At 42.3% G+C, this 17,567-nt stretch overlaps 2 protein-coding genes across 3 annotated transcripts; both read right to left on the reverse strand.

Annotated features, from left to right (window-relative positions):
* Window positions 1-1,614: 1,614 nt before the first annotated feature.
* On the reverse strand, window positions 1,615-3,975 carry LOC113035365 (neuroligin-2-like). The gene is made up of 3 exons (XM_026190899.1): window positions 3,959-3,975; window positions 3,501-3,791; window positions 1,615-3,195 (listed from the first exon to the last, which is right to left on the reverse strand). The coding sequence occupies exons 1-3, from the start codon at window positions 3,973-3,975 to the stop codon at window positions 2,367-2,369; spliced, it is 1,137 nt and encodes a 378-aa protein (XP_026046684.1). The 3' UTR covers window positions 1,615-2,366.
* Window positions 3,976-4,319: 344 nt separating this feature from the next.
* Window positions 4,320-17,109, reverse strand: LOC113035154 (neuroligin-2-like). Of its 2 annotated transcripts, none has more exons than XM_026190506.1 (2): window positions 15,865-17,109; window positions 4,320-4,552 (listed from the first exon to the last, which is right to left on the reverse strand). In XM_026190506.1, the coding sequence occupies exons 1-2, from the start codon at window positions 15,913-15,915 to the stop codon at window positions 4,331-4,333; spliced, it is 273 nt and encodes a 90-aa protein (XP_026046291.1). In that variant the 5' UTR covers window positions 15,916-17,109; the 3' UTR covers window positions 4,320-4,330. The 2 variants fall into 2 exon arrangements, 1 of the variants encoding a protein (XP_026046291.1); XR_003274293.1 differs by lacking the exon at window positions 4,320-4,552 and adding an exon at window positions 8,634-8,796.
* Between the last annotated feature and the right edge of the window lie 458 nt (window positions 17,110-17,567).

A 17,567-nucleotide genomic window follows, 5' to 3' on the forward strand; every position in this document is an offset into this window, starting at 1 on the left:
ACTTTGCCTACTCGTGTCTTGCTTTGCTATGTAATTAAATTGTCCTTAACGTTCCAACGAATAGGTTTATGCTACAAACCTATCACTGAGGTTAACTACACAACCCCTCGCCACCTCCTTATACACAGGAGTGAGTACAAAAGGGTTCGTACGGACGCATCAGCCGGCCGTCCTTCTGCTCGACACTGTTAGCTGAAAGATGATCGGATCATCCTCTGTCCTGTATTTAAGGCTGAGAGTCTTTGTCCAGTCTCTTTTCCACAGCTACTGTCCACAGCACTGATCCACCTGCAGCACAGCCCCACTCAGTTGTTTTATGATTTACATTGTGCACGTTTCCCTTCCACTGAGCTTACAAAACCTCTGACAGGAGAAGTCAGGCATGTGTTTCCCCCACCTCCCCTTTTAGGCAGTAATAAAATAGAAAACAAACAATCAAACAGGCTAAAGCTAGAGCACAAGCAAAGACAGCACCGGTGACTAAGTTCTCCCATACTGGACGTACGCTACCACGTGGGCTCAAACAGCAGCACATCAGCTCAGTTTACATACTGTTGACATCTTCATCAGAGGATCAGCAGGGAGTGCTGCTGAGCTGCAGTGGTCTCCACCAGAGTGACGGAGCAGGAATCACAAACAGCACAAACCCACCGTGTTGTTTCCACCCTGTTCAGGAGATCTGAGCCCCCATCCCTTTTTTTCATGTTGCAGCTCTGCACTGCAGGCCCTGAACGCCTCCCGGTTACCCTCAGTGTGCTTAGAGTTTAATTTACAACCGACGAGCTCACAGATCATCTGCAGGCAGGTGAACGAACCCTTAATGTGAGGATAATAGCAGAGCTGAGCTGAGGTCAGAAATAGTCAGGAACGGTGTCGACACAGTGAAGTCAGCTGTTTGGGAATTTGTCTGATTATCAGTTTGGGGGGGGTCGGTGTTAAATAACAAAGGCGGTGTAGGATGGAGAGAGGAGGAGGGAGGGAGCAGTGATGATATGAAGTCAGAATACACATGTGGCAGACATAAGGGGGTCAGACAGGAGCAGCATCAGTCTCTGCTCTGTTTTGTTAATAACGTAGAAAAATAATTTTGTACAATCAAGCTACATCGACGGACGCTTTACCTCACGTACCCTAAAATGAAAAAGTAGTGACAGTAAGACGGAGGCTGCACATGACACCATGACTGAGTTCACAGCTGTTGCTTTGATTCTAACGTTTAAGACTTTTGGCATCGACTCCGTTTTAATAAATGAGTGCTGGGAGGCGTCGTTTGACTTCAGGAGCTCCTGCGATGCTCCTGCGATGCTCCTGCGATGCTCCTGCGATGCTCTTACTCTGCGGGAGAAAACCAAAAACCAAAAGTAGCAAACATGGAGCGATATGACTCGTTTAGATTTTGGGAAACGTGCATCGACAGGTACAGTGTCCTTTTCCCCGCGTCTTTAAAAATGATTCATGCATAGATCCCCCACTGAGAAAACCCTTTTATATACTTTCTCCTTTGTACACATTTTATATAGAACTATATATAATATCATTTCTCTATATCTATATTTTCAGAAAAATTCTTTCCACACAATAAAAAACAACAATTTAACAAATGCTTCAAACAAAACAACAAAAAGAGAGAAGATGGAAGAAAGAAAATCACGACTGAGGCCAGTTTGGCACTTTGTCATGAGAACATGACAGAACTCTGTTAGTTGACGGTAAATAGCGAAACTCTATTTTTCTTTGGTTTTTCTTCTCCCTCGATGAGAAATGAAACACAGCAGTACTTACTTGGCACCTAAAAATGCTGGTCGAATGAAAGATATCAGTGTTTTCATAGTTATATGTTTAGTGTACGCCTCCCGCCTCCAAACTGCTCAGCAGATCGGGAATTTTTAGAGAAGAGCAGGAGGGAGGCGTGTCAAATGAGAGGAAGAGAGCAGTAATAAAACACGGATGTAGAAAAGAGAAGCATAATGTGCACATAACACACAGGAGATGGAAAAAGAGATGACGCCAACGTAAAAAAGAGAAAACAGCGAGGAGCGAGAGAGCATTCGTCCCTTTGACAAATGTTGGAGGTCTTGAGCCTGGAAACAGCAGACCGTCTTTGAAAACAGTATCTTTGAAAGATCTGAGTCACCCACCCCAAACTGCTCATCTGCTGCTGGACACTTCAGTTGCACCTCCACATGCCACCAGTGGAGGGAGCTGCCAAGTTTCACAGCACATGACGCAGCAGGTGTAGTTGCTTTTGGAGAAAGAAGAGAATAAGAGGACAGAACGAAGGCCCACGTCTAGAGGCCTCCCTTCCAGAGCGGTAGCAGAGCCAGTGTTCCTGGTCCCTAGGTGGCGCTGTGTCGGGCCTGTCCCTACTATACCCTGGTGGTGGAGTGGGGGTGGGGCAGGGTGTTGTTGTGGCCGGTGGAGGGGAATGTGTTGAAGGCGTGAAGAGGCTGCATGCTGGTGATGGTGCTGGGGATCACGGTGATGGTGTATGGCGTCATCAGCGGCACGTTGTCGGGGGCGCGGCGCAGCGCCAGGGTGTAGTCGGGAGGGCAGGCGGGCCGCAGGATGTCGTGGGGTCGCAGGGGCTCCATGTCGTGGTGAGCGTCGTGCTCCCAGTCCTTCATCTGCAGGGACATGATCTCCTCCTCCTGGCTGTGAGCCAGGTCGTTGGCGGGGCCGCCCCGCTGAGGGGACAGCCGGTGCCGGCGCATCTCGTGCTGCTTGTCACGCTTGTAGTAAAGGGCGGCGAAGGCCAGGATGTTGAGGAAGAAGAGCGACGCTCCAACTGCAACTGTCACGCTCAGTTCGGTGGAGTAGTCGCGGGTGTGTCTGGGAAAGAGGTCCTGGGGCGGGCGCTCTGAGCCCTCGGGCTCAGGATCTGATGGGAAGGTAGGGTAAGGATGACGAGTGGTTCGAGGAACGTTGTTTCTGGGCCTCATGGTGCCGGGGTCACGGCCTGCGGGGGAGCGCGTAGTGGTGGGAAAGAGCACGTCGTGCAGGCTGTGAAGATGAGGGACTAATTCCAGCCAAAAGGCCACTTTGTTAGCTCTGTAGTTGTCTCTGACACGAGGTTTCAAACCGATGTGAAGGTACTGCTTGTCCTTCCAGTTGAACTTGGTCCAGATGACCTCCTCGAAGCGGTTGGGCTTGGTATGAATGAACTTGGTGTCCTGAGGGACGGGCAGGTTGGGGTCCCTGGTGGAGCATAAAGGTTAAACGTTTCAGTTCAAAGTTATATTCAGTCTCCATTATAAGTAACATGTGGAATCAATACACTGAATACAGACAGGAGGCCCATTCTCTGTGCAACCTTTAAACTATCTAAGACCAACCGGCTGCTCTGGGATCTGGATGCTTTTGGTGAACCAGTATGTTCAATTCTTCAAAGCCACACGGGAATTAAACTAGCAACCCAGATTCAAGTATTCAAGATGACTAGAAGGCTGTCAGAGAACATACAGTAACGTGTACAGTTTACACTACTGTGACATGAGGCCTACCCAGTCTTTGCGAAGTTAGTCCAGTAAGTCATGACCACAGCGCTCAGCATCACATCGTTCTTGGAGAAGTTGCACGGGAGCAGGTCCGTGGCACCGATCATCGGTACGCCGAACACGTAAGGTATCTCGTCTCCGTGCGCGGCGTCGGCCCACTCGGGCCGCGTCTCGGTTTGGCAGTGGTGGTAGAACGTGTAAAAGTAAACTGGGGACTGAAACTCAGCATGGAGTTTGGCAGTGGCCACAGCTGGTGCCACCCACTGGTGGTCCGTAAACAGGAAGTGAGTGAGAAATCTAGAGAGGAAAAAAAGTCTTTCTGATAACAGAAGGAGTGACAGGCAGCAGAGAGGAAGCATGACTGCATTATCCAAACATGTCTGTACTGTGACTGTGGTCCGGCTGTGAGGGGTTCGCAGGCCGATCTGTCAGAAACACCGACACTGAGATTGGGAGCCCACTACCTGGGGGATGATAGCATTACTGCCCACAGAGCCTCAAAGGTTAAGGCGCAGACACGCCGTGATGTGGATGAGTGGCTCTCTTTAGCACGCTTGTCTTGTTTGATGTACTTCACTGGGCTCACATGTTACTGATTCCATTCTTTACTCGCATGTTTTAAACGCTTAAAGCACTTTCACAGCTTTTGATATTCTTTTGAAAATTCATGTGAACTCAAGCTGTCAGAATTGTAATGTAAGCTTTGATAATTGTCCACATTTGTCATTTTGACGATTATCCGTTTATTTTAATGAATACAGCAAACAGAAAAAAACGAACAAATCAACAAACGCGGCTCCTAATGAGACAAAACCTGATGATGCTGCAAAATGCAGTTAAGTGAGAGGAGGCTGTAAAATGGAATAACTGAAAAAGTGGCAGTGTACAGAGGTGGCGTCCTCACCCTCTGGGTAGCCGTAGAGGTTGTCAACAAAGTTGGAGATGGTGTAGTCGAACGCCGCAGCTGAGATGCCGTCGTTGTCCTCACTGTCGTCCACAAACTTCAGCCCCTCTCCCTGGTTCACTCCTATCAGGATGTCATAGTTTAGGAGCTCCCCCTGGTGGAGCAAATAAGGAAGAACATGCTGAGTGCTGGAACAGAGCCTGTGTGCATCACAAGTCTACAACAGGAAGTGCAGCTGAAGCACAGCTTTGTGAATTGGCAGCATTTCATTTCCCAGTAAACAAAATAAAGATTAGCTGTTGCCATGAAATTCCTACTATAAACTGTAAATACTGCAATATATGCAGGGTTCATACACATTTTTAGGGTCAAATTCAAGCACTTTTTAAGCACATTCAAGGTCAATTTTCAAGCTTTTCCAGCACATTACCAAAAAAGAAGCATGTTTCACTTTGCATCACCTCAGTAAGACCTTGTAAAAATTTAAACAAATCATCTGAGGTCGATTTAAATGTCTTTTGTTCCCCTTTTGTTAAAAGAGCAGCACACAAAAATACAGAAAAAGGAAACGGTTGCCTTACATGCATATAGTGTACAAACTCAAAAAAACACATTCCTCTTAAAAATTAAGATGTGCAAATGTGAACAAATCAACTTGTTAGAGATCTTCATCTCCACTGTAAATAAACAACAAGCCAGAGAACAAGAAAACTGCACCAAACACCACAAACACCAACAAATTAATGTCTTCTCATCAGACATTGAAGCTTCTTTCCTGTGTGACATAAAAAATAAGAGACAGATGTTTGTTTGTTTTTTTAACTAGTTAAGCACCCACGCTCAGTCATCCACCCATTCACGCACACATTCACACACTGGTGATGTAGCTACAGCCACCCTGGGGCGCCACCAGGCCCTCTGACCACCACCAGCAGGCAACGGGTGAAGTGTCTTGCCGGGTGAAGTGTCTTGCCCAAGGACACAACGACCGAGACTGTCCAAGCCGGGGCTCGATTACAAGGCGAACTCCTAACTCTTGAGCCACGATCGCCCAGTGGGGACATGGGGACATTTCAATTTCCAGCAGGAAGCTCCCCCTTTTTGTTAAACCCTTTAGATCAGGGGTCGGCAACCTGCGGCTCTTTAGTCCTTATAGTGCGGCTCCGCGTGGTTTGGGGAAATAAATTAGCTGAAGTGTATTTTATTTATGTTAGTTCTTTTTTTAACTTGTAGTTCTAAATTGGAAGATTATTGTGATTTTGCAATATACAAATAAAATTATATTTTGTTATTTTTTCATCGCTCAAAATAAGCGTCACACTCGCGGAAGCCGGTGTACCCGGCGAAACGCCGTGCATTTATCGAGCCTTTCAACCCCAGATAGGCCAATTATGGCTCTTTGGCTCTTTGGGTCTTAAAGGTTGCTGACCCCTGCTTTAGATGAACAGAGTTTTTTAATTAAATACATAATCTTTAATAAATGTTCTCTTTTATAAAAAGTAGGATAATTAAAAAAACTTTTATTATACCTCTATTGAGTAGAAAAAAAACTCGTGTTTTCTGTCGTCTGTTATATAATATTAGGGATGTTTGTGACAATTAATTTCTTAATCGGCTGGACTAACCAATAGTCCACAACCAGGAAACACTGAAATTTTAAGTTAAGTTTGAAAACAGTTTAAAAAAAAATACCCCATTCCAAAATGTCTTGTGACAATCTCATTGGCTTAGGGAGTGATGATGTCATAGATCTTAAGAATCTTAAGTCCTTTGATGTTTTTCCTTAAGTAGGGGTGAGAAACAGCAAGTTTTAGTTCGTTTCAGCAGCATCTGTGTTTGCAGCCTACAAAACGTTCACCACAAGCTCTTCAAAGTCATCGTATAGAAACTCCAACATGTTTCCAAGAAAAAAACAACCAATTCAAAAAGATTACGCCGCCTCTCCTTCCTGGCGTGGCCGGCCAATTTCCCCAAATGGCTCCTCATCCTTCCAAAGGGCGTTAGAGGAGAGTAGGAAGGAAAACTACCTTCTCCAGAAAAAAATGCAACAAATTGAAGAAGAGAAACTTCAACTGGAGGACAAATGTAGACGAATGGAAGCCCAAAATAAAGAGCTGGAAGAAAGACAACAGCGCCAGCCGGACATAAAAATTATTAATGAGGGCTGGGGAATCAAGTTTGCTCAGAGCCGAGAGCAGATTGTGCACCTCATTAAAGAAAACAGGCAAAAGAGTGCAGAACTAAAAGAAATGACCAACCAGCTCCAAGACAAGAAAACGATGACTGATAAGATACAACGGGATCTCCAATACATGGACCGAAAAAATCGGCTCCTCCAAAGACAGCTCCATGAAGCTGTGGAAGAAAAGAAAGAATTCCTCCAACAGAAGGAAGAGCAGGACAAAAAGCAACGAGACATGCAGCACGAACTGAAGAGCATGCAGGAAAAATACCGCATGCTGAAAGAAAGCCTGGATGAAACACTGCGCCAAAATAAAGACCTTCTTCAACAGAAAGAGCAACAGCAAGAAAGACTGAAAGAAGGAAAACGTATCGTCCAGGACTTTGAGTCTAAAAATCTAAAACTGCAAGAGTTTTGTAATCAGCTGGAGGACAAAGCAACTAAAGTGGAAGAAGAAAAGGACAAACTGGAGAAACGCTGCTCACAGATGCAGAGAAGGATCGATCAGATAGCGAGAAACAACTCCGAGCTCGTTAAGGGGATTTTGGTGGAATTCAATAACTTGAAGCGTGAAAACACTCAAATGCAGGCGCAAAAACAACAAGAAGACAAAATACATGAAGACCTGCAGCTCACGCTCCAAGAAATCCAGAAAAGAAACGAGCAGTTAGAAGACAAGCACAAAGAGGTCCAACAGAGAAATGCAGACATGCACAAGGACAAGCTGATACAGGAGGCAACATCCAAACAACTCAAAGACAAGCTTGAAGAACAACAAGCAACATTGGAAGAGGTGGAACAAAGATGTGAGAAACTTGAAGAACAAAACGCAGAAACCATCGATGAGCTGAGAAATCTCATCCTGGAGAAAAAAGCGCTCGTGGAAAAGTGCATGAAAAAAAAGAGAAAATGGTTCCACTTGTTCCGGAGGAGAGACGCTACTGCTTCCTCACCTGATGTAGCCTCGTCTTGCTCCACCTCTGTTAACCCCCCCAACCAGTCCCGGCCGTTGACTGTCCCCTCCTGAGCCTGGTTCTGCCGGAGGTTCCTGCCCGTTTAAAGGCAGTTTTTCCTCCCCACTGTCGCCAACTGCTTGCTCAGAGGGGATTGTTGGGCTTTTCTCTCCTCTGCCTTGTTTCTTCATTTACTTGTTTAACTTTTTTCATTATTACTTCATTTTACCTTGTTTCTTCATTTACTTGCTTGTTTAACTTTTTTCAACTTATCTAAATAATAAACCAATTAAATTTATCCTTTGAGTATTTTTCATCTCATCTTTACAGAATCTTTCCAAAACATTTTCAAACATTCAGATCTGTCTTTTATTTTCTTCTTGAAGCCTCATAAATGGTGAACTAAAAACCCGGAACATGGTTTGAAACATAGTTTCAGCTGAAACTGGCATAACATGCTGTGTGTGTGTGTGTGTGTGTGTGTGTGTGTGTGTGTGTGTGTGTGTGTGTGTGTGTGTGTGTGTGTGTGTGTGTGTGTGTCAGGATATCACTAGTTAGGTCATCATGTTTAGACTCATTCACTCCAAAATTATTTAGGCCAAATCTTTAAAACAGTGTCATTTCATACACATTTTCAATTCACTTCAATCGCACAAATGCAGAAATAATTATTTGCAGTATCTTATTTATTATGAGAATGTCATGCCTGATCATTTGTACCTACACCACCAAAAATGGGGGCAAAAGGGAGGAGATCATGTTTAATCGGTTATAAGAAAAGGTCAGAAATATAAGTGCCGACATGAGCAGTGTCCACAGAAACCTCTGACTCTCAGCTCAAAGCTCATATAAACCATTTCTACAACCAGCAAACAAACAAAGACACCGAACAGTTAAAAGAGCAGTGACGTCACCACGAATCTGTGGTCAGGTAATATCCATGTTTTGATTGATGATTTTCTGGAGTTAAATGTGAACCGAAGCATATTTTGGGTGTTATATGCTATTAAATACTTTTTAATTTATTTAAAAGTATTTAATAGCATATAACACCCAAAACATGCTGGGTGTGGAAATAAAAAAATCAAAATTTCCTCTGTTTGAGTCACAGTAACTTTGACATAGTAACATTTGCAGTAAGTCCTAAATGTTCACCTTTAAAATCCCTCCCTCTGTTCATTTTGCCCACATCATGTTTCAGTGGTTGGCCTCAGGTTCTTCAGCTTCCTGACAGTCTGAAGTCAGCTGACAGAGTTTCACCTGCTAAATACACAGAAAATCTTGTTAAAGCCGCACAGTTTGCCCAACAGTAATATTCCCATTAAGCCCTTTCTAAACACTTTATAACAATGTGTCATCACTAAATTATAAACTTCTTCTCCAGATCTGCACGACTGCACTTAGTCACAGACTTTATTTAATTGTCCTGCGGCTGCTATCATATATTTTACCAAACAGTTCTTCTCACACAGTCACAGATATATTTCTCTCAATGCAAACTTCACTCATGTCTCAGACAGGAAACTTGAGTTTTTCTTTTTTTCTGTCCCCACTCATTCAACTAATTTGCATATTGAGTCACATCTCGAGAAGTTGCCCTGACAACAGAAATGCATATTCAAAACATTGCTGCATAATTCAATTATTATTCTTTTATTTTTATTTCTACAGTCGTCACTTCTTTTGCTCAATCAGCTGGAAACCACTTCTAATTCACTATTTTAAACCTGCTTTAAGCTTCTAATCCCTGGTTGGTCCTCCCAGTCTCTTTTTCCTTGTCACAAAAGTCGCTCTATTGTCCTGCAACTTCCTGAGTTATTCCTCAGCTTCAGCCTTTAAGTGTGTTAAATCTACACCATTCAGCATTTATGTCATGTATTCACATTCATGAGTGTAAGCATGTCTTCATTGCGTGTATGTTGTGTGTTCATATTAATATTGAGTGTAAGCTGGTCTTCGTTGCCTCGATGTGTTTTTATAATCAGATTTAATTCCTGCATCTTTGCGCTGAACTGTGGATTCAAACTGTCTCACTTCTGATTCTCTCCAAAAACAATTTCACATGTGACAATTTCTACATGTGTGTTTTCTATTTTTCTATTCATTTATGTATTATTAGTTCATTTATTTCTTTATCTCTCTCTCTCTCTTACTTTTTTTATTTACCTTTCTGTTGCGATGCTCTGGATGTTTCTAAACCCCACAAATGCAGTCTCACTGTTCAACCCAATTTTCCTATGCTGGCATCCTGGCAGCTGCACGCTTGACTTTTCTCAGTTCATGGGCAGTTATTTTGCGCCTTGGTTTTTCCACACGCTTCTTGCGACCCTGTTGACTATTTTGAATGAAACGCTTGATTGTTCGATGATCACGCTTCAGAAGCTTTGCAATTTTGAGACTGCTGCATCCCTCTGCAAGATATCTCACTATTTTTGACTTTTCTGAGCCTGTCAAGTCCTTCTTTTGACCCATTTTGCCAAAGGAAAGGACGTTGCCTAATAATTATGCACACCTGATATAGGGTGTTGATGTCATTAGACCACACCCCTTCTCATTACAGAGATGCACATCACCTAATATGCTTAATTGGTAGTAGGCTTTCGAGCCTATACAGCTTGGAGTAAGACAACATGCATGAAGAGGATGATGTGGACAAAATACTCATTTGCCTAATAATTCTGCTCTCCCTGTAGACTTTTGTCTTATCGCCTTAACCTCCATGGTCTCAAATTCTTTAAGGATATAATTTCTTTTAACCGGATTAGGGCAAATTTCATTTATCAAAATATTCCTGATCACTTTGTTTGTAAACCTGCTGTCACCAAATTCAACTCCAGCTATGCAGAGCTGCCTCAGTCCAGGAGAAATTTTAGAGTGCACAATATCTTCTTTTATCATTGATCTCAAAGGGACTGGGATGGCTTTCACTGGGGATTTATATCTCTTAGCAGTACATCTTACATCAAATTTCTCACAAAACGTCTCATGTTTTAGTAAGACCCCATTATCATCCATAAAATGAGCTACAGCCCAAATCCCTTTAGATCTCCATTCATCCACGTACACAGATTTCCTACACAAACGGATATACCTGTTGTTCCATATAGGGGTGTTGTGAGGAGTAAAGCTATGTTTATAGATTAATTTCCAGTAGAGACGGACCTGCTGATGGAAAGCTGAGAGTTTAACAGGTAACGAACTGCAATCAAAGTCACAACGTAACAAAAAGTCTATTCCACCCATTTTGCCAAAAATCACATTGGGAATAATGTTCCAAAAGGAATTTTTGTTCCTAATGAAAGATCTTAACCATTTCAATTTTAGTACACCATTCATAACATCAAAGTCAGTGGCATTAGCCCCACCCTCTTCATAATTCTTAATCACATCATTTTTCTTTATATAATGACATTTGTTCCTCCATATGAACCTAAAATTAAGAGTATTTATAGATTTAATTAGTTTTGGAGGTATGGGCAGAGAAAAGGCTGGATAGATGAGTCTGGACAGACTGTCCATGTTGGTTAGCAAGATTCTCCCAAACAGAGTTATGTCCCTTTGCAGCCACATGTTTAAAATTGACTTACACTTTTCTATATTGGTACAGATATTCTTATTTTCTGTTGATGTCTTATCCTTGCAAATTACAATGCCCAGATACTTCACCTCTTTTTTGATCTGCATATTATTTATTGCTTGCAGGGGACACTCATGCAGAGCTAGAATTTTGCATTTATTAATATTCAGCTGTAGGCCAGAAGCTTTGGAGAAATGGTTGATCGCCTGCAAGGCTAAAGGAATCTGGTCCTCATTTTTTAGAAACAGGGTGGTATCATCTGCCAGCTGACTGATTATTATCTGTTCACCCATCACAGTTAACCCCTTAATGTGACTGTTTTTAATCAAAATAATTCCTCTGACACAGAAGACCTACATTCCTGGTTTAATTCTTGCTGTCAAAAAATCATGGACTCTGTGGCTCCTTTAAAAACCAGGCAGCTTAAGGCTAAACCTGAGCCTTGGTTTAATGAGAGCAGTCGTGCTGTTAAGAGGGAATGTCGTCGAGCAGAACGGAGGTGGAAAAAGGATAAACTGCATGTATCATTTCAAATTCTCAAAGACTGCTGGCATCGCTACCAGAACACTGTTAAAGAGGCAAAAAGGGAATATTTTGCAAATATTATTTCTTCCAACTGTCATAACCCACGTGTGTTATTTAGGACCATTGACACTGTTCTTAATACTCCTTTGAATGTCTGTTTGGAAGTTTCTCCTGAGATTTGCAATGATTTTCTGAACTTTTTTATTGAAAAGGTTGTCACCATCAGGGCTCTTATCACAGCTCCTGACTCTGACCCCTCTGTCTCTGTCCCTTGCGCTGCTGTTTTCACTCAGTTTGAGCTTGTGACGCTCTCCTCTTTAGAGGATGTGGTTCGCCATATTAAGCCCACAGGTTCCCCACGGGATCCTGTCCCTCCACAATTCTTTAAAGAAATTTTTCCTAGTATACAACAGTATGTCCTTGACATTATTAACAGCAGTCTGTCTTCTGGTGTGGTTCCTGCAAATTTCAAACATGCAGTAGTACAGCCACTGCTTAAGAAACCTGGCCTTGATCACACAGTTTTAGCGAACTATAGGCCTATTTCCAAGCTGCCTTTAGTCTCCAAGGTTTTAGAGAAAATTGTTTTTAGTCAACTGAAAGATTTTCTAGATGAAAATGGAATCTTTGAGGTTTTTCAGTCAGGTTTTAAAACCCTTCACAGCACAGAATCTGCATTACTAAGGGTTTTTAATGACATCCTTCTGGCATGTGATTCTGGTAACCATGTTGTTCTTGTCTTGCTTGACCTAACTGCTGCCTTTGACACAGTAGACCACAATATTTTAATTTCTCGATTACATGATGTAGTGGGTATTGGTGGCACTGCACTCAATTGGTTTAGGTCTTATTTGTCAGATAGAACTTTCTCTGTCAGCCTTCTCGGTTACGAATCGTCTTCTGCTCCTCTGTCATGTGGTGTCCCACAGGGCTCAATTTTAGGGCCACTGCTCTTTTCTCTGTATCTACTGCCTCTGGGTTCTATCCTTAGAAGGCATGGGATCTCATTTCACTGTTATGCCGATGACTGCCAAATTTATTTGACACTAAAACGCAAGGATGCCATCTCCATAAAACCTCTCTTGACATGTCTAGATGACATTAAAGCTTGGTTGGCTCGAAACTTTTTAAATTTTAATAAAAAGAAAACAGAAGTGTTGGTGTTTGGACCCAGTGGTCCCTGTGAGTCCTCCTCTGTTGTTTTAGGATCCCTGGAAGTCTATTTTAAATCTGTTGTTACTGACCTTGGTTTTAAGTTGGACAGTGATTTTAAATTGGACAACCAAATCAGAGCAGTGGTGAAGTCCAGTTTTTATCATTTAAGGCGACTGGCAAGACTAAAATCTTTTCTTTCGAGGCAGCACCTTGAAACAGTGATCCATGCTTTTATTTCTTCCCGCCTGGACTACTGTAACTCACTTTATGTGGGGGTCAGTCAGTCATTGCTCTCACGTCTGCAGCTGGTTCAAAATGCGGCTGCACGACTCCTAACAGGAACTCGAAAAAGAGAGCATATAACCCCCGTGCTGGCCTCTCTGCACTGGCTGCCTGTGTCTTTTAGAGTTAATTTTAAAATTCTTATGTTTGTTTTTAAATGTCTACACAGTCTTGCCCCGCCTTACCTCTCTGAGCTTCTTCATCCCCACATACCCTGTCGGTCTCTCAGGTCAGCTGACCAGCTGCTCCTGGAGGTACCGAGATCCAGGAGGAAGCTCAGAGGGGACAGGGCCTTCTCTATTGTGGCTCCAAAATTATGGAATAATTTGCCCATGCATGTTAGAGAGGCCCCTTCACTGTCCACTTTTAAATCACGTCTTAAAACCCACTTTTATTCCTTGGCTTTTAACCTCAGTGAGACTTAGTTTCTTTTTTAATGCAGTAGTTATTTAATTAATGATTTCACTCTTCTTTTATTTGTTTTTTATTTATATCTCATGTAATTTTATTTTACAGTTCCAATGTACAGCACTTTGTGTCAGCTGTGGTTGTTTTAAAGTGCTTTATAAATAAAGTTGATGATGATGATGATGAAAATAGACAACAGCTCAGCAACCATGATGAACAGAAGTGGTGAGCTGCTACATCCCTGCCTTATCCCTCTATTAACCTCAAACCTTGAACATGTACCATGTTCTAGCAAAACAGAGCTGTTAATGTCATTATATAGCATCTCTATAACATTGATAAATTCCTCTCCAAAACCAAAAGACTGCAGAGTTTTTAATATGAACGTATGTTCAACTGAGTCAAATGCTTTGTAAAAATCCAAGAACAGGATGTACCCTCTCTCTTGGATTAATTCACTGTATTCAAGGAGATCCAAAACCAGCCTAATATTGTTATGAATTAGTCTTCCTTTCAAAAAACCTGATTGTGTTTCACTGATAATGTTTGAGATGCCTTTCTTTAGCCTCTCAGCTACAGCTCCAGACAGGATCTTATAGTCAGTGTTTAGTAAGGTGATGGGTCTTAAATTGTCTAAAATTCTTTTATCCTTACCCGATTTAGGGATCAGGGTTATCAGCCCTTGTTTCGTGCTCGGCATCACTTCTTTTTTCTCTATCGATTCCTTTAATGCATCAAACAATAAAGTTCTTAGGTCCTTCCAGAAGAATTGATAAAAATTAGTAGTGAGTCCATCTGTCCCTGGGGACTTGTTTAATGCCATTTTCATGACCACCAAATCCAGTTCCTCAATTTTAAGCTCTGAATCACACAGATCTTTGAACGGCTTGTCAATACATGGGATGAGATTATGAATCTTATCAAAGAAACTATCAGAATCAGCTGCTGAATATTCTGAGGAGTACAATTTGGAATAAAAAGTGAAGACTTCTTTTCCAATCTTTCTGAAATCTTTACATTCAGTCCCATTTATCAACAAGCTTGAGATTAGATTTCTCTGCTGTCTGCACTTTTCCAGCTTACTAAAATATGATGAGTTCTTTTCACCTGCCTCAATCCACTTGGCTCTCGATCTTATAAAGGCACCCTGGGCTTTCTCTAGGTAAAGATCGTCTAATTTAGTTTGTAACTCCATCAATTTATTCTTTTCTTGCACGTTTAGTTTTTCTTTACTACAGCACTGAGTTATTTCACGAAGTAAATTACTTTCATATTCCCGTTTTTCCCTGTTCAGTTCTTTGCAGAATTTTATAGTGAATTCTCTGATTTTGAATTTAATAAGTTCCCATTTCTGTATATTACCCACTACTGAGTCATCATTTTTTATATCTGTAATTTTATGTCTAATTTTATCACAATACTTGTCCTTATTTAAAAGGCTGGCATTAAATTTCCAATATCCCCTGCTACTACGTTTCATCCTTGTTGGTTCTAAGACAAGATCAATGAAACAGTGATCAGATAGGGGTGCTTTGGAGATTTTAGATGGTGAAGTACACCTCAAAATGTCATCGCTCACTAACCAATAATCAATTCTTGACCTGCTTTCTCCATTAGGTTTAAACCATGAATAATTCTTAACTCCAGGATTCAAACTTCTCCAAATGTCTGTAAAATTATTATCACTAGAAAAGTTCTCAATAATGTTATTCTGTTGCCTCCTTCCTAAGCGAGGAGGCCATCTGTCCATCCATTCATCTGAGGTCATGTTCCAGTCTCCTCCTACTAGGATGTAATCTGTGGGGTACATAACTTTAAACTCTGAAATAACATTTGTTAGATTTTCCAATAGACGTTTATTTTGACCTTCGTTATTATGTCCATAAAGATTTGTAACAATTAGAAATATACCTTCGCTCTTCAAGCTGCAGTTGACCAATGACCCTCACTATCAGCTTTATATGTTATAATCTCCCCTGGGAACTTATTAAAACAAATCGCCACACCTCCAGATCTGTTAGATCCACGACTGAAAAGAATCTTGTCTCCCCACTGATTAGCCCAAAAGGTAACATCGGCATCCACAGAGTGAGTCTCTTGTAAAAACAGACAGTGACATTTTTGCCCCTTGCAAAATAAAAAAAGTGCCTTTCTCTTAACAATTTCCTTCAAACCCCGAACGTTTAATGAACCAAAAGAAATTTTTGAGTGAACCATAATAAGAGTATGCTAAGAAAATAACTTTTTTTTTAAAAAAGAAAAGAAAAATATATAAACATGAGTTTAAATTGTAACACTTGTCACCAACTCAGTGACTAATAACCTTTAACTTTAAGTAGAACTCTTTTGTCCCATTAATAATATTCCACTGTATACAGTCTTACATCAAGTCTTTCATTCAACGTCGATGATCCTCCGTCCTTCGATGTATCCATGAGGACCCCGGAAAAAGGCCCGTTTCCCAGCCCGTCTGGCTTGTTCAATTTGCGGCCACAGCCGCCTCCTCTCTTCCCAGTCCTCCCGCGGCAGTACCTCAGCGAAGTGGAAACCGCCGTTCTTACAGACAGCCGAATCTTTGGTGCGACGCCAAATCTCCTCTTTCACGTGTCTCAGAGCAAACAGAATGATGATATGTCGGACCTTGTTCTCAATCTTCTTCCCAACTCTATGCACCACATCCACAGATTCTTCAAGCTTTGATATCATATCAGGTGCGATCTTGCCAAGAATTCCAATAACCAGCGATCTGACACCTTCATCTCTTTTCTCTTCTAATCCTTTAATCCGGAGGCACCACCTCATTTTGTACCTTTCTTGCTCTCACACTCTCTCCTTGAGATCGTAGTTATCTTTGGTCAACTGCTCGTTTCGTCTCTCCAACTCTTTAACCTTTTGTTTACATTCTTTCACCTCCTCCGAGTTGAACTGAACCGCTTTGGCTAGGCTGGCTAGCATCGTACTAGCTTGCTTGCATTGCACACTCAGGTCAGCTAGCTGCTCGTCCACTCTTTTTTCAAGGTTTTTTCTACGTAGTCATGATCCGTTCCTTCTCTGCTGTCTTCCTTTCCATCACATGGCGATGTTGTTTCTTGTTTTTTGAGGTCGAGTTTGAATTTAGCAGGTTTAACTATACTTGGGGCAGTCATTTTACTACTTTCGAGTGGAAACAATAACGAACACAAAGTAAATTCTGGGACAAGTTCAACGAGCTCCTAATTCGTGCGACTGCTCAACTCGCCATCTTGCGCCACCGTCTCACTACTAGATGAACTTGTGACACACATCTGCAGCAGAGGCTGAGTGGCTGCTCTCACACCTGGAGCATCCAAATCGACCCACAAACACGCTGAAAGATGCAATGCCATCAATGTGGATTGTCAAGACTGAGAGACCTCTTCCCTCTGACCCCTCCCCAAACCCTCAAACCCTCCTACCCACCTCGACATACAAACTCTGTGTGGCTTCACGTGTTCTGTTGATGTTTACATGATCGAAATAACTTGAACACAAACACAAACAAACAAAGAGGAAGACCGCACCGGAAGGAAACAACTACAAGTCCCAGCATCCTCTGTGTTTAGGGAGCAGCAGTGAAAGTGAAAGCAGGAGGAGGAAGGTGGAGCTGAGGCAGGTGAGTGTTAACATGAATATGTTTCTTCTTATGACATAAAATAATTCCACGCTGTTCGTGTCTGTGGGTGAAATGTGAGGCCGGTCGGCTCCTCTGAGCGCTGGTTTCCTGTAAGTAGAGAGGAAGTGAGTTTAGCTGAGCCTCCGTTTAGTGTGAGAGAGCAGGAGGAGAGTGAGAGCTGTGCTGAGGCAGGGTGAGTGTTAACACCGCTCTGACATTACTGTGTCTCTGTGGCGGGAACAACAGGCTCCGTCAGTGGAGGCAAAAATAATCAGACTTTGGTTTTTCAAAGGAAACAACTTTATGTCGGAAGTTCCCGCACGCTCATTGGATAACGAGGTGTCAATCTCGAGCTATTAGCCAATGAGCGTGCGGATTCACAGAAAGACCCGCCTTTATCACGGGACTTTAAAAACTACAATGGCGACAGAAACTCCGTGAGTGGAGTTCAGGGTG

The sequence above is a fragment of the Astatotilapia calliptera genome, chromosome 13, assembly GCF_900246225.1.
Source record: "Astatotilapia calliptera chromosome 13, fAstCal1.2, whole genome shotgun sequence".
NCBI classification, from domain to species: Eukaryota; Metazoa; Chordata; class Actinopteri; order Cichliformes; family Cichlidae; genus Astatotilapia; species Astatotilapia calliptera.